Source organism: Triticum dicoccoides, chromosome 2B, assembly GCF_002162155.2.
Source record: "Triticum dicoccoides isolate Atlit2015 ecotype Zavitan chromosome 2B, WEW_v2.0, whole genome shotgun sequence".
Lineage (NCBI taxonomy): Eukaryota > Viridiplantae > Streptophyta > Magnoliopsida > Poales > Poaceae > Triticum > Triticum dicoccoides.
The window spans coordinates 614,726,439-614,749,456 of record NC_041383.1 but is presented as its reverse complement, the minus strand read 5'-3'; the positions used below and the strand labels follow the sequence as shown (position 1 = coordinate 614,749,456).

At 46.9% G+C, this 23,018-nt stretch overlaps 1 protein-coding gene across 1 annotated transcript; it reads right to left on the bottom strand.

Moving 5' to 3' along the window:
• Window positions 1-909: 909 nt before the first annotated feature.
• LOC119365167 (cytochrome P450 87A3) lies at window positions 910-5,001 on the bottom strand. The gene is made up of 8 exons (XM_037630763.1): window positions 4,320-5,001; window positions 4,072-4,221; window positions 3,504-3,755; window positions 3,304-3,393; window positions 2,728-2,806; window positions 2,502-2,608; window positions 1,403-1,533; window positions 910-1,285 (listed from the first exon to the last, which is right to left on the bottom strand). The coding sequence occupies exons 1-8, from the start codon at window positions 4,944-4,946 to the stop codon at window positions 1,195-1,197; spliced, it is 1,527 nt and encodes a 508-aa protein (XP_037486660.1). The 5' UTR covers window positions 4,947-5,001; the 3' UTR covers window positions 910-1,194.
• Window positions 5,002-23,018: the final 18,017 nt, after the last annotated feature.

Sequence of the window (23,018 nt, the reverse complement as noted above, 5' to 3'; positions counted from 1 at the left end):
TTTCTAGATACATCCAGAAAGATACATCCATTTCTGCGACGAGTAATTCGGGACGGAGGGAGTAGAAACCAAGGAAATCCCGCATCTTTCAGAACAACTCTTACACCACTCAAACTGCATTGCACGTGGCGTGTTATTCCCTGGCTGCGGCTTGATCAAACGCCCGCAGGACCCAAACAAAAACCTTCTGGAAGCAAGAGGGGCCATCCGCCAACGGAAAGTTGAGTGTTGCCTGTTGCGTACCCGCTGACTGACGGCCGGCTTACTCATCGCCCGGTCATGCCAGCGAGCGATCGGACGCGCTTGAGCTGAGCTGCTCGGCAGCGAAATCTCAATCCTGCGATTTTGTTCCTGCGGCCGAGATCTTGTCCCCGGCATGTCCACAGAAAGCTTCTCTTGATCACATCTGCCCCAACTAGCACGCCATTATTTAGAAGCCTCTGGACACCATCAGTTTTAAATCCCCCCTGTGCTATATACGCCTCCCGGCGTGCGAGCAAAGACGGGCAAAATTTAAGAGCAGGGACAGCAAAGCGCAGAGGACACCAACATGTTTGGAGGTTTTGAGTTGGAAAAGGTGTCATTCAGAGATCAAGTTGGCTTCTGGGTCTCAGTTGCTTGCATGGAATGGCGACCCGAGGCTGCTCTGTCAGGTAACAGCTAGATTCCCGTTGTCCATGACACACCAATTTTAGTTTTAAATCTGCAGAGAATTCCTGGATTTTCAATTATTAAGTGCGGCTCTCAACACTGCCATGCGACATATCTGCATTGTAACAGTTACCGGTGCTCCTGCCCTGAGGGCTAGGCTGTTTGGGACATTATTAGCCTCTCTTCTCTGTCTGAATAAGCTGAGAACAACAGGAGCTTTCAGGCATGGCTCCACAAGAACAGTTTCATGCACACAGTTAATATGCTCTCTTTCTCATTTGAGATGTATGGGACTGATTTACACACAACACATGGATAGATGACTAACCACATGGAAAACGAAACAGCCAAAAGTACAAAAACCCCATTCTGGATCCATGAGAGGTGGTACTCTGTAATATGACTGTAGTTATAACTAGGGATGTGTATCCTATCACTAGACTAAGTATATGGCTTTCCATCCTAAAATATGATCTTTTGCAGGCGCACAATCTTGTGTTTAACTGCAACGACCAAGCTATCCAGATATCATCAAAAAAAGGGTCAGTTCTTAGGGAATAGCTGGATGTCAAAGCCATCCGGGAAGCCGAGGCCCGGAGTCCGGACTATGTTTCCTCCTTTGACCGTCTTCCATCTGAACATGAGAAAGATACAGTTATTCAGATTTTGCCTGTTCACAGCTTATAAGGTAGAAAGAGTTGAAGAAAGCTTGCTATATTTACTAATTATATAGGAGGGGACAAAATTTTACCTGTATTTCGTAACCAGGTTGTGAATGAATGTTGCCATCAAGACCTTGGTGAGATCGGTTCCGACGCAGAACCGAAGCCCGCCTCCGAACGCCATGAAATGCTTGGTTCCACCGGTGATTTCAGGTTTGCCCTGCTCAACAAAGACCAAATCAGAATCCGTGTTTCAATGTGGATTTTTTTTCTTATGATATCATGAAGTGATTTATTTATTTTTGCAGTGCGCCGCACTTTAAGTAGTAGCACATCTCACACAATCTTGGAGCTGCCACAGAATCTTATTTACTCGACAATGCCAATTTAGACTCGATCACCTAGCAGGATACGGTGAACCTGAGCGCAACTTGCTACCGCATCCGTAGATACATGTCCTAGATTGGCAAGGCAGCTCTCTGCTTGAAGATTTTGCCTTGTACTTTGTTATATTTCAATCCGTCCTTTTACTGGGAAAATGGTGAAATGGCACATGAGGTTCTGTGTACATACTGGATTGAGATATTGTCAGTCTAGAACCCTGAACCCCTAACATGAAAATAAACAATGGCCAGAAACCAATGTGGTTACTGCAACTAGACAAGCCGGTGTATAATTTTTTCTACTACTTAGACAGAAGAGGCTGATTCTCATTACTTTTTGTTCATGGGCTCACTCATAGACATAGGCAATGTACTGCTGCATCTGTTGCCATTTTGACCTCCTTGTTAAACTACTAGGCAGGGAAGTTTCGGCGATGGTTCGTTCTCACATCCTGCATGGGCAACAACCGAAATCGTTCCTGATCTCGGTAGCCAAGTTTGGTCTCGGGATCAGAACTCTGATATCTTATACTAATACCCATGTTAATAATTGGAACTCTGCAGTTGATTAGAGTACTGTTTCCTGCGATTTCTGCTTTAATGGCGAGACCGGAGACGAGAATATATGCGAGTTCGTTGAGCAGGTCAGATCATGGCCCCTCCTACTTCCTAGGTACTATAGCTTCGAACAATAGGACAGGAACAAACTGAACGACCGGACACCATGACCTGAACGGCCATCACCAACTGGAAAGAAGCGGAATGCTATGGTTTCTGAGAGATGAGATGAAGATCGAGGACGAACCTGCCACCTCCATGGGTTGAACGCCAGCGGATCTTCGTATATGTCAGGGTTTAGGTGCACCGCCGGCGGACACACCATGATACCCCATCCCGCTGGAACCGTGTAGCCTGCGACGAAGGTGGCAAACACAACACGGAGTTAAGAAGATTCGCCGCAACTTGCTAACAGAGGACCTGGTATGAAAAGAAGAGATGCCATGCATGTGAATATGTGATCGTCGTCCTACCTTTGATCTCAACGTCTTGCAAGGCCTTCCGGAAAATCCCCGGCACGATGTTGGCGAGCCTGACGATCTCCATTATCACCTTCACCATGGAAATTGAGGGACAGGGGCGTCAGTTCAGAAATTCAGGGTTCAGAAATTACTTTTTACTCTCTTTCTGGGGGTTTTCTACCTTATTACTCCCTCTGTCCCATAATATAAGATCATTTTTCAAGCTTGGTCAGTTTGAAAAATGTTCTTATACTATGGGACGGAGGGAGTACTTGTTTGGTGAAATTAAACAGGCTTGTTCAAGAAAGTTCTTGTAACTAACTAAGAACATCTATCTATCTATTAGCATCGATCGGAGATTGGGACTTGGTTAAACAATTGGGAAACACAAACTCTGAAGCTGCAGAGTTGCAGCCTGCAGCGTTGGGACCCCAAGATTCTTGTGCTACTAATAACATGCAACTGGCCACTCGTTTAATCCCATTATTAGCATCTCAAGATGTTGTTACTATCCTAACAAGGCAACTTGTACAGTTGCGCTATCTAAGCTAAAGCTAGCTAGGGTGCATCAATCCAGGCTAGGCTCACCTGAGCTGTGAAGGTCATCGACTTGTACTCGGCCCACGTGACCGCGGCATCTGGGTCCTCCCTGTTCCTGACGATCGCTTCGTGTTCCTCCTGTTCACGTGTTCTCTCCGTCAGTGTCTGCTTCATTTCCAGTCAAATGAAAAGAAATTTGCCCGGCTAATCCTCTCATTAACTCTGTGGCAGTGGCAGAGAACACTTACCGTTAGCGCGTCGACGACTCTGGGGTTCTCGGTGAGCAGCTTGACGCCGAGAGTGAGCGCCAGCGCCGTGGTCTCGAAGCTGGCGAAGAGGAGCACGAACATGAGGTCCAGCGCGATGGTTTCCGTCAGAAGCGGCTTCTCCCTCCTCAGTTCCTGGATCACGTGGTCGAAGAAGTCCTCGCACTTCCTCTCCGGATCCGCCATCCTCTCCTTCATCATGCCCTTGAGCACCTTCATCGCCTTCTTCCTCCCCTGCATCACCGCAATTTATTTAAAAAAAGGGTCCCCGTACAGTTCACTCTCTGTCAATCAAGCAGGGAACTGAATTTGATGGAAATATATATACTATCTTCCTTGAGGTTTAAGGAGTGCATGTGCGCAGCCATATATATCTTGACAAGTACATCAGTGCGTGCTCATTAATTTAGTGGCTTCACATGTACCCACTGTTGACAACAGGTGCAATTTGAAGCTATACTTTTGTGCAACTATGCTAGATTAATTCACAGCTGCTGCTAGCTGCGGAAGAGACAGAGTGGGGCAAATGAAATGTGTGGCATGGGCATACCTCCATGCATTCGTGATAGGCCGTGCCGGGAATGTTGAGGGGGAACGAGATCAGGCCGCGAATGAATGCCGTGAAATTCTCCCGCAGGCTCTCCGACGACTTGGTCGGCTCGTAGCCGATCAGCTTCTTGGCCGTAAGATCAAAGATCATCTGAAAAAGAAAAGAAAGAACCTGCATTAGCCATCTACGCCCCGAGCAGACCGCGGACTGGATCATTTGGCGCGTGGTGATCGATCATTCGATCTTACAGTGGAGAGCCCGTCTTTGATGTCGACGCAGGGCTGCGCCGCCCACGCGGCGAGGCTGCCGCGGCAGGCGGCGTCGGTCTCGGCGAGGAGCACCGCCTTGAGGTTCTCCTGGCCGTAGAGGCGGAGCACGAGGGTCTTGAGGTACTTGTAGATGAAGCCGTGCAGGGAGCCGACGTTGTCGCGGCCGAAGATCTCGGTGAAGGTGTCCGGGTACCAGCTCTCGAACAGCTTCCCCTCGTTCTGGAACACGTAGTGGTTCACGTCCGGGTCCGCCGACACCACCACCGGGCGCCCCACGATGCTCGTCTTGAACATGCTCCCGTACCTCTTCACCCTGTCCCGGACGAAGGGGGAGAGGCCGCAGGTCGGGTTGGGGGCGAAGAACTGCAGCGTCTCGCCGATGATGGGGATACCCATGGATCCCGGCGGGAGCGTGCCGGCGCATTTGGGGTGGCGCCACCTGTACACCCAATGGATGAGGGCGGCGATGGCCGCCAATGCCGCACCCCGGAGGGCTATATAGGCCATGGCAGCCATGGCCTGGAGGAAGATCGTGCTATATATTCTTGGGGACAGCGGGATGGTGGTGGTGATGCGGAGAGAAGCTAGCTCAAGATATGGCTGCATGTGGGAAGCGAAGGGAGCAGGAAGCTAGCAAAGCCAAGGAGGAGTAGACAGAGGGGTTCTGTGTGGGTTTGTGAGGAGTATGAGCTAGAGAAGATTGTCTTATATAAGGGTTGTAAAGGTATTTAATCACCATCTTTGAAGGCACTGTCTCTTAGACAAGGGAGTGAAGACAAATTGCATTTGCCCCCTCTATTGTTTATAATTTACGTATGAGCCCCTTTTCATCTCACTTATATTGTCCAACTCCGGGATCTTGATGCAGTTTAGGACCAACAATGTTTTAGGCTCATTATTTAGTTACTGCCTGAGCTTGATTGTAGTAGTAAAAGAAATAGTTATTCATCGTTTTTTTTGGCATGACCCTTCATTCTCGATTCGATTATCTCATGAGCAAGGATGATATGAGATGTCGCCGTTTAATTTTAAGACATGTCATGCTCTCTTCTTTCCTTTTTGAAAACACAGGGGACCAAAAATATGGTTTTATCTCAAGCCTTCGCCCATGCAACTCCGAAGGATCTCCACACACTCGCTTGAAGCCTGTTGTTGTTGCACATCTATCGCCACCATTGGGGACGACCTCAAGTTTTCTCCCCATGGTGGTGGGGCTTCTCCTCCCTTGCCTTGGTCAAGGTCACTGTCCTCTCATCTCCGGGCTTCTCCTCCCTTGCCTTGGTCGAGGTCACTGTCCTCTTGTCTCCATATCATGGTGGGTAGATTGTGCGACGGAATCTAGCGGAGGGGTGATTGTTGCGGGGTGACACAAAACTCTTGCACCCTAGGGCGGTTAACCAAAGAGGAATTATGGTGATTTCGATGGAGGTGTCGTGGAGTGACTCATGAACAACGTGGCATGTGTGCCTTCTTTTTGTTAAAGGCGTTGCTTGTGAGGTCAACAATCTAACCTTCAGGCTATGAATAGCTAGTTGATCCGGTATGCCAGATATGGCATTGTTGGTTCGTGCATTGTATCCTCTAGGATGAAAAATCATTTATTGACATTCACTTGGTAGATCATGCAACATTGAAATGTGTCTATCACCTTCTTCTGAAGGTCGACAATGCTTTGAAATATGAAGAGGGTGACTTGCTTTTGAGCATGTTTTCGGTCAACTTTCACTAGTGGAACACCTGTCATTCATGGCTAGTGTCTTAGGTAAGTTTCATCACTTCCTTCCTAGTGGTCACTATCAGTTATATTGTCACTGGCGACATCTTGTATTAGAACTAAATAATAATTATTATATAGTGCATCGGCATATGAGTGTGCTAGAGATTGAACTTCTTTTTTTCCAAGCACTTGTTTGAAAGACTATATGATTACTCTATTGCCCTTCTAAGAAATTAAAGATGAGGGTGAGATTATTTTAAGCAATCTCACTATGTTGAGAAGGCCTTGGGGCCAATTTGGCTTTATAGACAACAAGCCTTCTTCAACAACTTATGATCCCATTGTGTTAGTTAGTAAGAACAAGAAAGAAGCGAGAGATCAATTAAAATACTCTCAAATTATCGGTTCGCCCATGTAATTTGCTAGCGTAACAAGACCTGATATCTCTTTTGCTGCGAGCAGATTGCGAAGCTTCATGTCAAACCCGGATGATGATCATTGTCATGCACATGAATTCACTATTCAGAGTACCTTGCCATACTTGAAGGATATAGCAATTCGAACTGGACTTTCTGTTGTCGATGTGCCTTATGCCACAAGTGGGTATGTTTTTACTCATCACAAGTGGGTATTGTTCCGTGAGCTCTTGATAGACTTCCACGTGGTTGAAAAACTAGTGTCGAGTATTCTTATGAATCACAATTATAAGGATAATGAAAAGTCCTCAAGATACGTGAAGAGACGTTCGAAGTCTGTCAAAAAATTGAGAAACACTGCAGTAATAACTATTACATATATTCAAATAGACAAAAACATGTCATATCCCTATACAATGGAACTATCATGATATGTGATAGATAATGCATCAAGGGAGATGAGTATGAGATCCATATGTGTTACACGATAGTAGTAACCCAGCTTCTGTGATCGAGATAGGATGTGGTAAAAACAAGCTATTGGTTAAGGGAGGAGAGTAATCCTCCCTAGGTGAAGATACAAAACTCCCAGAGTTGTAAGGCAAGTTGGCAACATGGTTTGCTGTGTTTTTATTGGCTATGTTTAGTGAAGATGTTGTCCTACATAACATTCTTGATATAACACATATATATGAGTCTGTTTGTTAAAGTCGTAGTCTATGAAGCTTGGGTGATCTCTAGTAAGCTCATGGAGAGATCCGAGAGTACGACGACTATGCTCCACCCACGGGGTACACTATTGGTAGCCATGTTCTAGCTATGACTTTGAGTGAAAGCTATTCGCACAAAACCTACACTTCAAGGCATAGTCCATTCCTCAACTTTTGATGGATGTAGCTTAAAGATCTAGGCAGAAGTTCAACTTAATAGTCTCTGCTGAAACACTAGTAATTAAGCAAGTACCGAGAACATGCAAATCTCAAAATGGACATTTGAAATATGGTGTGGGGTTGCTATAATTAATGGGCTTGGCCCATGTGCATTTCAACAATTCCGTACATAAATCTCGAAGGCCCATCCGTGGAAAGAGGTTGAGGTGTAATTTTTAGTACCACCCCAAAAGTGAAGGTGGTGTGAGACCAACTTATACAGCGAAGTCTCCCCACTACACTTAGTGGTTGGGATGATAGGAGAAAGAGAACACCACAAGCGCACGCACGACATGCGCTGAATGGTCCACCAAAATGCGGCTAGTGGGGGCACAACTTTCTTGGGTCTTTTTCGAAACCTCTCACCCTTGTGAAACTACACTGGGAGAGGGTGAATTAGGTTTTTAGGAAGTGCTACGGGGGCTTCTCACGTTCATTATCATGGGTCGTCTTCCTTCCAAGTGAGGCGACGTCACGCACTATCGTCTCTGCAACCAGCAGCTTCATGTCGCCAACATCATAATCGCCAACATTGCTTTTGCAGCACCAACAGTTACTTCATCTACAAACGATGAGTATGTGCGCCATGATCTGACCTAATCTTTAATTATGGTTATTGTTGCATGTGTGATGACGCTATTTAAGCGCATCTAGTATGCTTGGCATATAACATGGTAATTGTTGCTTTAATCATGATTTATATTCTAGAATTATTCACAAAATTGCCTAACTTTCCAACATGGTACACTCTTTTTTCACAAGCACAGCCTATGAAATCAATTATTATTGTGTTTCTTTGATAAAATTGCCTCGCTTTTAAATGTTCAGTCAAAACCATCTTAGCCCGAAGCTTTAAAAGATACAATCATTTTCTCAGCGTCAACCAATTTGACACCAAACTTGACTAGATTAACTCCATACATTTGGGTGTTGATAAAAACCTAACGCTTCGGCGAATAAAATGAAGATTCATAGGCCATCGGCATCGTCGCAAATGATGTTGAGCTCCCTCATCAGGCGACTTATGAATCATCATTTCACACTAAGTTCTCCTCAACGGTAAGATGATGGCACTGGCCTGGCCAAGTCCAACGCCTGAATGATTAGCGATGGACAATGCCAAATTTGGTTAAATTTACCAACTACGATCATTTTGTATTGAACTTTCAACACATAGTCAATTTTATCACTTCTAAGTTTTTGCATTCTCATTGTCCTTTGGAGCACAAGATTTTTGTGTCCAAATGATGCACTGGGGAAGCCTTGCCACCCCTGAGGTTTGTCCATCTTGACTCAAAATCCCAGGTCCGCCGCTATGGTCGGACGCCTCAAACCTTCTCTCATACGTCCGCGTATGTGCCCGGTCAGTTGCCGGATAGAAGAGAGAAGGAAAAAACTTATCCAACCGAACCCCTTATATCATCCCTATATGCTCGGGCTGTCCGCGACCCTCATATTGGGGACAAATGTAGGGAGGATATGAGGGCTCGCGGACGCACCCGGTCAGTCCGCCATGTCGGACGCGGCCCCACCCTGAACCACCTTTCTCTTTCTTTATTCATTCTTTTCTTTCCCTCTTTTCATCTCCACCAATCACGTGCAAGTGACTGGACATATGAGGAAGAAAATGAGTGGTTGCGCGGACGGACAAATATGAGCTCAAAACGGACATATCCGGTCACTGACTGGGTGCGTCCGCGGGCGTTTAGGCTGTGGCGAATTTAGGATTTGCCTAAGTCGGGGCGCCACGCTTGCTACAGTGCGCTACAGTGTCAAACAGTGCCCAGGAAGCTACAGCCGACGAAGGAATTTCTCTCCATGTCCGGGCCCAGGGCCCCCGCCTGGGTCTTGGATCCGCCACTGTGTTTAGGGGGGGTCATAATTTCTAAGTCTGGTTGTAGTTGCTCTTAGCCTTCTTTCAAAAACGAAAAGGAAAATAATTATAATGTGAAGTTCCTACGCACCCTCTAAAAAAAAGAAAAGCAGATCCACCATGAGTTCGAGCAGTACACTGGAGATAGCTTGACTGTTAGATATAATCATACGTGGGCATTTCTGGAATTTTAATTGTGTGAAAGGACGACCGCACAATATTCCCTTTCTCTTGGGCACACGGGTTTGCGGCGAAGCTACTGTGCTGATGGGTTCCGCTGGGCGCCCCCATTGGCTGTTGAGAGCTGGCTTTGTTGGTTAAGAATTCGTAGAGGAAGACACAGCCAAGTGTTGCCCCTTGCCCGGTATGTCGCCAGACCATGGATTATTCTGCTATATCATTCTCAAGTGACAGACGATGCCTTTGCTGATTTGTTTACGCAGAGCGCGGTTTAGCAGTGTACCTTTCCTGTCGCTCCCCGTGGATGGCCCGGGCGAGAACCCTAGACGCCGAGCACTCACTCCACCTCCACCCCTCCTCCCACACCATAGGGCAAACTTTGCTTGGCATCGTCGACGGTGGGGCCTCCCTTTCCCGCACACGAGGTGGGTTGCACGGGGCAGCTTGGCCAAGCAGAGGTGGTAAGCATTGTTGGTGCAAGGAGGTCCCAGGCGTATCGGAGGCACATGGGCCGTAGGTGGCCGGGCCCGATATGGGCTTCTGTGGGCCTATTGTCGAGAGTCGTACCGCGATGGAGCAAGCTGCCGCGGCTCGTCACACCAAGGATGCGCAACATCGACACCTCTTTTCAATGGTGGTCTTCAGCTTGTGCGATTGGATCTGGTGAGTTTACCGTCCCAATCTGGTGCTCTCGTGGCTGGAGGCCCGGCAACAGCTCGACCGATGACTAGATTTGAATGTGAGCCACATGGCGACTCCCTGACAGAATGGTGGTATGCAGTAGTGCCGGTCTTGGGAAAGCCTTCAGCGTGCTCATGGGCTAGCAACACCAATGGTGCTCCGGCCAACTCTGTGCAGAGAAACACGCGGCTTATGCTAGCTCCGGTCTAGTGGTGATGTGTTGGGGACCTCGTCCCTGACAGATGTGTGATTGCTCTGGACGAAAGTCCCACTTGACTTTTGTTGGGGCTGGTGGCAAATGATGTCTTTGGGTGTGTTTTTTCTTGTTGGGGCATAACTGAGGGGATCCGACACCTCTTGCAACCTCAAGGTCGGGTCTCTGGGTGAAAATTGTTATTCGTTTGGTCAGATTAGTGATCGTAGCGTGATGTGCACTATGCACTTTATTCTTATAGACTTCGTTGGGCCTCCAAGCGCAGAGTTTTGTAGGACAACATCAAATTTCCTTCAAGTCAGTGGCGATTCCACTAGGGAGGCTTCAATAGGCTTAAGCCTACCCTCCAAAATCCTTTTTAAACTAAACATACCACTTGACAAGTTTATTTGGTGCTTTACATCCAACAGTTGCAATGCATTTGCTAATTAGACTTAAGAAATTTATGTTTTAAGCCTACCCTCTAATGTCCTGCTAGATTCGCCACTGCTTCAAGTGATGGTCTAAGATTTATCAATCCATGTGAGGTGTAGGATGAAGACGGCCTCTCTCTCAAACAACCCCGCAATCAAAATACCAAGAGTCTCTTGTGTCCCCAACACACCCAATACAATTGTCCGTTGTATAGGTGCACTAGTTTGGCAAAGAGATGATGATAGATGTGTAATATGGATGGATCATAACTTGTAATACAATCAACTACGGTAATAGGAAAGAATCCCAATTATTGTCACCTTGGGGTATGCGGATCATAACTTGTAATAGGTGTCTACAACTTGCAAGAACGGATCAAGAACACAAATATATTCATGGAAACATAAAGGGTCCAGATCTGAATTCATGGCACTCGGACCCTAGTGACAAGCATTAAGCATAGCAAAGTCACAGCAACACCAATCTCAAAACATAGTGGATACTAGCGATCAAATCCTAACAAAACTAACTCGATTACATGATAAATTTCATCCAACTCATCACCGTCCAGCAAGCTTATGATTGAGTTACTCAGGCACGGCGGTGAGCATCCTAAAATTGGTGATGGAGGATGGTTGAGGATGACGACAGCGTCGATTTCCCCTCTCCGGAGCCCTGAACGAACTCTAGATCTGCCCTCCCGATGAAGAACAAGAGGCGGCGGTGGCTCCGTATCGTAAAACGCGATGAATCATTCTCTCTAATTTTTTTCCTTGAACGTGAATATATGGAGTTGGAGTTGAGGTCGGTGGAGGTCCAGGGGACCCACAAGGCAGGGGGTGCGCCTCCACCCTTGTGGACAGCAGGTGGGTCCCCCTCAGTTGATTCTTTCGCCAATATTTTTTATTTATTCCAAAAATATTCTCCATGGATTTTTAGATCATTCCGAGAACTTCTATTTCTGCAGAAAAATAACACCAAGGTAATTCTGCTGAAAACAGCGACAATCCGGGTTAGTTCCATTCAAATCATGTAAATTAGAGTCCAAAACAAGGGAAAAAGAGTTTGGAAACGTAGATATGATGGAGACGTATCATGCGTCTGTACACATTGTTGGGACCGGGGGAGTACGAAATATCGTTGCATGTGTGGGTAGATTTTGTAACATACTTTTATCAATAGTCGAAATAGGCTTTCACCTGCTATATTAATATAGCAAACCACCCGATACGCCATAGAGTCCAACACTGGGGCAAACAACACAATCATGCCCAAGAGAAAAAATAAGAGAGAAAATGCCAGAAGCACCGGCTCAACGAAAGTTGTAGTATCCCGCAACCGCTGCATTCTCCGGAGAATGCCACCACACTCCGATGCCCCCAAATCGCTGCGAACCAAGAAACACCTTCAAGAAGGACTGCGACGATGATGACGCTTCTGCCCAGATGAATCCTAGGATTTCTCCTGGTACACTGAGGGAATTGGTGGAGGGGAGACTCCTGACGCCCTTCAAGAAGGATGACGGCGCCCACATGCGTCACCGCACCGGCGCCGACCAGACTCAACAGGGATTTCTCCCGACCCCTCACACCCATAACCCAGGACCAACTGTTGGCTCAACCTTGCCTTCCGCCTGCCAACATGCGCCACCACAGTCATGAAGATACTACTGTCGGTGTCAAAACTGGCAGATCTTGGGGTAGGGGGTCCCGAGCTGTGGATTTAGGATCGATGGTAACAGGAACGATGAACAAGGTGTTTTACCCAGGTTTGGGCCCTCTCTATGGAGGTAAAACCCTACATCCTGCTCTTGTTTATATCAATGGAGTATTAAGTATAAAGTTGATCTACATCAAGATCTTATGTTGCGGTCTAAACCCTGGGGGTACGATGAATCAATATCATAATGATCTATCAACTAGCCTGGCTTGGCATATATAATCTACCAGAGGCCTAGGATAACAAGAGTCCTAGTCGAATACGCCGGTAGAGAGGAATCCTTGTCTTGATCACCAGGTCTTGTGGAATCTTCCTCGTGAATACATCGGCTGTCCGAACTGGCCCATGAGCAAATGGCCATGGGGGTCCTCGGCCCAATCCAACTGACCGGGAGACGACGTGGCGAGTACCCCCTAGTCCACGACACCGTTAGTAGCCCCCTGAACCGGTCTTCAAGTTGGGGACGCTCCTCGATTCTTTCGAACTGTTCTTCATCTTCGGTCGTCGGTCTTGAAAACTGGTTCAACAAATCATCTCATCTTCGATCTTGAGGATCACCGAAGTGAATCCGAAGAGTTTACTTGTCGGGTATCCGAGGAGCCCCTTTAAGTTCTCGGCCTTTATCAATGCCTTGTTATTTTTTATGCCACACCTCGGGTTTGAAGTTGTTCCCGTGCGGTGGTGTCCTCATGCATCCGAGCTCCAACGCCGGACTGCATTCGAGATATCTTTTGCAGCCGAGCACCAACGCCGGACTATATCCGAGCTCCAACGTCGGACTATATCCGAGCTCCAACACCGGACTATCTCCGAGGTGTCATAAATCACCTTGGCTTGAAAAAGTTTGAAGGAGGTTATCCGAGTTTAACGCTTAAAAATTCTCTATGGAATGATCCATTCGAATCCGAGCTTTATGCCGGACCACTTCCGAGCTCCAACGATGGTCAGCGTCCAAGGTGTCGTAAACTACCTTGGTCTTTTAAAAGATTGAACGGATTCAGCTGATCTTAATGCCGGAAATGCCCTCTATGGAGCCAGCCACTGGCGCCCGAGCTTTATGTCGGACTACTTCCGAGGTGGTGCACCTGTTGGGGAACGTAGTAATTTCAAAAAAATTCCTACGCACACGCAAGATCATGGTGTTCATAGCAACGAGAGGGGAGAGTGTCGTCCATGTACCCTCATAGACCATAAGCGAAAGCGTTATGACAACGCAGTTGATTTAGTCGTACGTCTTCACGATCGACCGATCCTAGTACCGAACGTATGGCACCTCCGCGATCTGCACACGTTCAGCTCGGTGACATCCCATGAACTCACGATCCAATAGAGCTTCAAGGGAGAGTTCCATCAGCACGACGGCGTGATGATGGTGTTGATGAAGCTACCGACGCAGGGCTTCACCTAAGCATCGCTATGATATGACCGAGGTGGGTTATGGTTGAGGGGGGGCACCGCACACGGCTAAAGATCAATGACCAACTTGTGTGTCTTGGGGTGCCCCCTGCCCCTGTATATAAAGGAGCTAGGGGGGAGGCGGCCGGCCAAGGAGGAGGGCGCGCCAAGGGGGGAGTCCTACTCCCATCGGGAGTAGGACTCCTTCTTTCCTAGTAGGAGTAGGAGAAGGGGGAAGGGAAGGAGAGAGGAGGAAGGAAAGGGGGGCGCCGCCCCCCTCCTTGTCCAATTCGGACTAGAGGGGGAGGGGCACGCGGCCTGCCCTAGCCGCCCCTCCTCTTCTCCACTAAGGCCCAATAGGCCCATTACACTCCCCGGGGGGGTTCCTGTAACCCCCCGGTACTCCGGTATATGTTCGAACTTGCCCGGAACCCTTCCGAAGTCGAAACATAGTCATCCAATATATCGATCTTTATGTCTCGACCATTTCGAGACTCCTCTTCATGTCCGTGATCATAACCGGGACTCTAAACTACCTTCGGTACATCAAAGCACATAAACTCATAATACCGATCATCACCGAACGTTAAGCGTGCGGACCCTACGGGTTCGAGAACTACGTAGACATGACCGAGACACGTCTCCGGTCAATAACCAATAGCGGAACCTGGATGCTCATATTGGATCCTACATATTCTACGAAGATCTTTATCGGTCAAACCGCATAACAACATACGTTGTTCCCTTTGTCATTGGTATGTTACTTGCCCGAGATTCGATCGTTGGTATCTCAATACCTAGTTCAATCTCGTTACCGGCAAGTCTCTTTACTCGTTCCATAATGCATCATCCCGCAACTAACTCATTAGTCACATTGCTTGCAAGGCTTATATTGATGTGCATTACCGAGAGGGCCCAGAGATACCTCTCCGACAATCGGAGTGACAAATCCTAATCTTGATCTATGCCAACTCAACAAGTACCATCGGAGACACCTGTAGAGCACCTTTATAATCACCCAGTTACGTTGTGACGTTTGGTAGCACACAAAGTGTTCCTCCGGTATTCGGGAGTTGCATAATCTCATAGTCATAGGAACATGTATAAGTCATGAAGAAAGCAATAGCAACATACTAAACGATCAAGTGCTAAGCTAACGGAATGGGTCAAGTCAATCATATCATTCTCTAATGATGTGATCCCGTTAATCAAATGACAACTCATGTCTATGTCTAGGAAACTTAACCATCTTTGGTTCAACAGCTAGTCAAATAGAGGCATACTAGTGACATTCTATTTGTCTATATATTCACACATGTACTAAGTTTCCGGTTAATACAATTCTACCATGAATAATAAACATTTACCATGATATAAGGAAATATAAATAACAACTTTATTATTGCCTCTAGGGCAATTTTCCTTCAGTCTCCCACTTGCACTAGAGTCAATAATCTAGATTACACAGTAATGATTCTAACACCCATGGAGTCTTGGTGCTGATCATGTTTTGCTCGTGAGATAGGCTTAGTCAATGGGTTTGCAACATTTAGATCCGTATGTATCTTGCAAATCTCTATGTCTCCCTCCTTGACTTGATCACGGATGGAATTGAGGTGTCTCTTGATGTGCTTGGTTCTCTTGTGAAATCTGGATTCCTTTGCCAAGGCAATTGCACTAGTATTGTCACAAAAGATTTTCATTGGACCCAATGCACTAGGTATGACACCTAGATCGGATATGAACTCCTTCATCCAGGCTCCTTCATTTGCTGCTTCTGAAGTAGCTATGTACTCCGCTTCACACGTAGATCCCGCCATGACGCTTTGTTTAGAACTGCACCAACTGACAGCTCCACCGTTTTGTATAAACACGTATCCGGTTTGTGACTTAGAGTCATCCGGATCAGTGTCAAAGCTTGCATCGACATAACCATTTACGACGAGCTCTTTGTCACCTCCATAAATGAGAAACATATCCTTAGTCCTTTTCAGGTATTTCAGGATGTTCTTGACCGCTGTCCAGTGATCCACTCCTGGATTACTTTGGTACCTCCCTGCTAAACTAATAGCAAGGCACACACCAGGTCTGGTACACAGCATTGCATACATGATAGAGCCTATGGCTGAAGCATAGGGAACACCTTTGATTTTATCTCTATCTTCTACAGTGGTCGGGCATTGAGTCTGACTCAACTTCACACCTTGTAACACAGGCAAGAACCCTTTCTTTGCTTGATCCATTTTGAACTTCTTCAAAACTTTATCAAGGTATGTACTTTTTGAAAGTCCAATCAAGCGTCTTGATCTATCTCTATAGATCTTGGTGCCCAATATATAAGTAGCTTCACCGAGGTCTTTCATTGAAAAACTCTTATTCAAGTATCCTTTTATGCTATCCAGAAATTCTATATCATTTCCAATCAACAATATGTCATCCACATATAATATTAGAAATGCTACAGGGCTCCCACTCACTTTCTTGTAAATACAGGCTTCTCCAAAAGTCTGTATAAAACCATATGCTTTGATCACACTATCAAAACGTTTATTCCAACTTCGAGATGCTTGCACCAGTCCATAGATGGATCGCTGGAGCTTGCACACTTTGTTAGCATCCTTTGGATCGATAAAACCTTCAGGTTGCATCATATACAACTCTTCTTCCAGAAATCCATTCAGGAATGCAGTCTTTACATCCATTTGCCAAATTTCATAATCATAAAATGCAGCAATTGCTAACATGATTCGGACGGACTTAAGCATCGCTACGGGTGAGAAAGTCTCATCGTAGTCAACTCCTTGAACTTGTCGAAAACCTTTTGCAACAAGTCAAGCTTTGTAGACAGTAATATTACCATCAGCATCAGTCTTCTTCTTGAAGATCCACTTATTCTCGATGGCTTGCCGAAGTCAACCAAAGTCCACATTTTGTTCTCATACATGGATCCTATCTCAGATTTCATGGGATCAAGCCATTTCGCAGAATCTGGGCTCATCATCGCTTCCTCGTAGTTTGTAGGTTCGTCATGGTCAAGTAACATGACATCTAGAATAGGATTACCGTACCACTCTGGTGCGGATCTTACTCTGATTGACCTGTGAGGTTCGGTAATAACTTGATCTAAAGTTTCATGATCATCATCATTATCTTCCTCACTAATTGGTGTAGGAGTCACAGGAACAGATTTCTGTGATGAACTACTTTCCAATAAGGGAGCAGGTACACTTACCTCATCAAGTTCTACTTTCCTCCCACTCACTTCTTTCGAGAGAAACTCCTTCTCTAGAAAGGATCCATTCTTAGCAACGAATGGCTTGCCTCCGGATCTGTGATAGAAGGTGTAACCAACAGTCTCCTTTGGGTATCCTATGAAGACACATTTTTCCGATTTGGGTTCGATCTTATCAGGTTGAAGCTTTTTCACATAAGCATCGCAGCCCCAAACTTTAAGAAACGACAACTTTGGTTTCTTGCCAAACCACAGTTCATAAGGCATCATCTCAACGGATTTAGATGGTGCCCTATTTAACGTGAATGCAGCCATCTTTAAAGCATAACCCCAAAACAATAGAGGTAAATCAGTAAGAGACATCATAGATCACACCATATCTAATAAAGTGCGGTTACAACGTTCGGACACACCATTACCCTATGGTGTTCCGGGTGGCGTGAGTTGCGAAACTATTCCGCATTGTTTCAAATGAAGACCAAACTCGTAACTCAAATATTCTCCTCCATGATCAGATCGTAGAAACTTTATTTTCTTGTTATGATGATTTTCCACTTCACTCTGAAATTCTTTGAACTTTTCAAATGTTTCAGACTTATGTTTCATTAAGTAGATATACCCATATCCGCTTAAATCATTTGTGAAGGTGAGAAAATAACGATACCCGCCGCGATCCTCAATATTCATCGGACCACATACATCAGTATGTATGATTTCCAACAAATATGTTGCTCGCTCCATTGTTCCGGAGAATGGAGTTTTAGTCATCTTGCCCATGAGGCATGGTTCGCAAGTACCAAGTGATTCATAATCAAGTGATTCCAAAAGTCCATCAGAATGGAGTTTCTTCATGCGCTTTACACCAATATGACCCAAACGGCAGTGCCACAAATAAGTTGGACTATCATTATCAACTCTGCATCTTTTGGCTTCAATATTATGAATATGTGTATCACTACTATCGAGATTTAAAAAATAGACCACTCTTCAAGGGTGCATGACCATAAAAGATATTACTCATATATAAAAGTGTATAATAAAGCCCATAATCATTCAAAACACATAGTAATATAGCATGAATGCTTCATAAATTATAGATACGTTGGAGACGTATCAATCACCATCGTCACCGGCGTGACACCTTGATCTCCATCGTAGCATTGTTGTCATCTCGCCAACTATTGCTTCTACGACTATTGCTACTTCTTAGTGATAAAGTAAAGCAATTACATGGCGATTGCATTTCATACAATAAAGCGACAACCATATGGCTCCTGCCAGTTGTCGATAACTCGGTTACAAAACATGATCATCTCATACAATAAAATTTAGCATCGTGTCTTGACCATATCACATCACAACATGCCCTGCAAAAACAAGTTAGACGTCCTCTACTTTGTTGTTGCAAGTTTTACGTGGCTGCTACGGGCTGAGCAAGAACCGTTCTTACCTACGCATCAAAACCACAACCATATTTCGTCAAGTTAGTGTTGTGTTAACCTTCAACAAGGACCAGGCGTAGCCACACTCGATTGAACTAAAGTTGGAAAAACTGACACCCGCCAGCCACCTATGTGTGCAACACGTCGGTAGAACCAGTCTCGCGTAAGCGTACACGTAATGTCTGTTCGGGCCGCTTCATCCAACAATACCGCCGAGTCAAAGTATGACATGCAGGTAAGCAGTATGACTTGTATCGCCCACAACTCACTTGTGTTCTACTCATGCATATAACATTTACGTATAAACCTGGCTCTGATACCACTGTTGGGGAACGTAGTAATTTCAAAAAAATTTCCTACGCACACGCAAGATCATGGTGATTGTTGGTGTCAAAACCAGCGGATCTCGGGTAGGGGGTCCTGAACTGTGCGTCTAGGCGGATGGTAACAGGAGGCAAGGGACACGATGTTTTTACCCAGGTTCGGGCCCTCTCGATGGAGGTAAAACCCTACTCCTGCTTGATTAATATTGATGATATGGGTAGTACAAGAGTTGATCTACCACGAGATCAGAGAGGCTAAACCCTAGAAGCTAGCCTATGGTATGATTGTTGTTCGTCCTACGGACTAAAACTCTCCGGTTTATATAGACACCGGAGAGGGCTAGGGTTACACAGAGTCGGTTACAATGGGAGGAGATCTTCATATCATATCGCCAAGCTTGCCTTCCACGCCAAGGAAAGTCCCATCCGGACACGGGACGAAGTCTTCAATCTTGTATCTTCATAGTCCGGGAGTCCGGCCAAAGGTCATAGTCCGGCCATCCGGACACCCCCTAATCCAGGACTCCCTCAGTAGCCCCTGAACCAGGCTTCAATGACGATGACTCTGGCGTGCAAATTGTCTTCGGCATTGCAAGGCGGGTTCCTCCTCCGAATACTTCATAGAAGATGTTGAACACAAGGATAGTGTCCCTCTCTGCAAAATAAGTTCCACATACCACCGCAGAACGAATAATATCTGCACAAATCTAATCTGCTGACGTATTCCACAGCGTGACATCACGCCGCGGCCAAGCCTTTATTTGAATCGTTTTACTGTTCCACCTTAGCGCGTTTAGCAAGGCGGTTTCCTTGGCACGTCTTGTCAAAGCAGAGATCGTGTCCCCTTATTTCGGGATTCTCATCAATACGGGCGTGGGTAACCCAACCGTGCCTTTTGGTATGACTCCCTAATAGAAAGCGAGTCCCAAACGGTTACGGGGAGGGCTCTTTGTATTTGACTCCTTTATAAAGAGACCAAGGCTCGACTCCTTTCTTTTCAATCCAATCAAATCTGCCCCTCGCCTCGAGTTCCAACACCCAAAGCTCTAGTTTTAGGCGCTTCGGACCTTCGACAATGTCCGGCTCCGACCTTCAAGGCCGGTGGATGCCTTCCTCCGTTAGGGAAGAAGACGTGCGAAAACTGAGAGATGCCAGGTATCTAACCGGCGAAATCTCGCATAGGCTGCCTACCCAAGGGCAAGCCATTCCCACTCCCCAGCCCGGTGAGAGCGTGTTGTTCACATCTCACTTCCTTCGGGGGCTAGGCTTCCCGATTGATCCCTTCGTGAGGGGGCTACTATTTTATTACGGGCTGGAATTCCATGACTTAGCTCCGGAGTCCATCCTCCAAATCTCATCATTCATTGTCGTGTGTGAGGCCTTCCTCCATATCACTCCTCACTTCGGATTGTGGCTTAAAACCTTCAAGGTGGAACCGAAGATGATCGAGGGGCAGCATGCTGAGTGCGGAGGAGCTATCATAAGCAAGGTGGCCGACGCTCCATGGCCCAAGGGCTCTTTCCAAGAGGAGTTTGGCTTATGGCAACGTGACTAGTTTTACATCACAGCCCCCAGGGGCACCAAATGGGTGGCGCCACCTGCTTTTCGCTCGGGTCCCCCACCACGGCGAGCGTCATGGGTCAATGAAGGGCTTATCTGGGGGTCGTCCAAAGACGTGCCCCTACTGCAGGACCGCATTCGAGATCTCCTTGAAAGAGATATTAACTTGACCGTAATGGCGCAAGTTATGCTGATTCGCCGCATGTTGCCCTGCAAACGCCGCCCTCTCCGCCTGTGGGAATTTAATCCAGAGGGACCGTGAGTCCTCCAACATTTTATGGGCGCGATGCCCGTGGAGATGTACAAATTGTTCTTCGAATCACAAGCAAGGTGTCCGGACTGGTCCGAGGACGCAGGTCTGAGCTGCAATCGCCCGGATGCTCAAGTAAGTAGCCCCGTTTTTGGACACGCCATCCGTATTTTCATCATAAAATTGCCCTTTAACAGAGCTATCCTTTGAACAGGAGTGGATAGCGAAGGCAAAGCTTATCAGGTGTCCAGCCCCCCTGCCCGAGATCGTGCCGGATCCCGTGTTAACCAGGATGCTGGAGATTATGCTTCCGGCAGAGGGCGAAGAGGGGAACCAAGGAGCTACCGCCTCCGCGAAGGAGGCTGTCAGGGAGGGAGGAATCGAGAATTCCCCCATCCTGGGAAAGAAAAGGACTTCCTCTGAAGACCCGAAGGGGATGACCTCGAAATGGGGGAAGAAATCTTCGCCAGAGGATTCGGCGCCGGAGAATGCCCCAGCCGTATTGCGCCCTCAAGGGGATCAGCTCTCCTCCGAGCCGTAAGTAAAGAGAGGGGTTACAAAATGAGTGGCGTCACTATTTTATTTCTGAAGAAGATAACCGAAATATTACCTTGCAGTTCGGATCTCAACCCTTCTCAGCAGAGCTCATCTTCAGGGGATCTTCATCCGGAGATGATGGAGAGCGAAACGCCTCCCCTAGCTGCACCGTCTTACGAGGCAGGCGACCCCGAGGTGTCATCCCGGATGGTTTTTCCAAGTTCGGACCCTGAAAAGGTCGTTCGGCTAGTCCGGCACCCTCTGGTGCGCAGTCGGAGGGTTTGAGGGATCTACTCGGGCGAGCGTCCATCTCAGAAGAACACCGTATATTGATGAACACGGTGATAGAAAGGATTTCATCCGCGGAAAGCGGATTGTACGAGGCCGCCAGGAGTTTACTGACAGGCTTTGAGGTACGTGAAAAGGTGTACCTTTTGGTAGAGCCGCATATATAAAATGCGCCCTCTATAGATAGTAGCCCCTGAGACTCTGTGCGTCGTCAAAAGTGACGGCGCACAGAGGACCATAACCCCAGGTTTAATATGCCGCCTTTTTATGAAGGTGGCGAGGCATTCGGTGGCTATCCGGACTGATGAATCTGCCGAGCTAAAGCGGCAACTTGACGTGGCGGATGCCGACATCGCGCTTGTAAATAAGCGGCTAGACGAGGCACAAGGTATGCTCCACAGACATTTGATAAGAGGGGTTCAATGCTCGTGCCTTATAAGATATGTGCTTAATGTAGATGGTGCTCCTGCCGTGGAGAACCTTCGGGCGGAACTTGCCCGAGCCAAGGAGCAAGCAAGGAAAAGTGATGCGGCTGCCGTTAAGGCGGCTGAAGAGCTAAAAGCCGAACATGCTGCTCACTGCCAGAGCAAGAAAGTAATAGCCGAGATGGCTATAAAACTGAAGGATGCTGCCGACCGCTATAAATTTCTTGAACAAGAAGATAGGGCGGCTCAGAAGGACCTTGAAAAGATCACTGCCGAGGCCAAGGATACTCGCTCTGCAATGAGAGCTATGAAGGAGGAGCTACATCAGGCCGGAGATATCACGGCTGGAAAACCCTATATGTTGTGGATGAAGTTCGGGGATCCTAAGTATGCTCCGTTAGATCGGCAGTGGAGTGCGGAAAACACTTATTTGGATTTGGCAGCGAGTGCGGCAGACGCGACCGAACACTTCCGGGGTCGAGGTGACCATGAATTGGAAGAACTTTTTTGGTCGTAGTTCCACAATCCAGAACGCCCACTTTCGGTATCTGACCGTTTGGCCGCCTGGGCGGAGCTGAACAGGTTATCCGGACTCGCCATGAGGTATGTTGCGAGTCGTCTGTGGCCGGAAGAGCCAGAGCCGTAGAGTTATTTTAGCTTGGTGCAGCAGTTCCTTGGTTTGGTGCCGCATGTTGATGCAATGAAGAGGTCGGCGTGCATAGAGGGTGCACAGATGGCTCTTACCCGTGTCAAAACATACTGGGCGGATATGAAGGCTAGTGTTGTTGCATCCCAAGATTCGGATGAAAGCCGAGTGCCTGCCAAGCACTACTTTGAGGAAGTTCTTCAGGGTGCTCGTTTAATAGAGGCGCAGTGCTCAAAGGATGTTGTGTTCGAATAGCATGTGCTATTATAAAACGACTATTTTGATAGAATATAAAAGCTTTTTATACTTGTGCTTGCAAGAATTATAATGCCTCTTGTGCGTCCGTTAATGTATATGTGTATATAATCTGAAAGATGGCAGTCGTTGGCTTTAGCCCCCACGCGTATAATGCGGGGGTGTTCGCAAAAAGGCGCTTT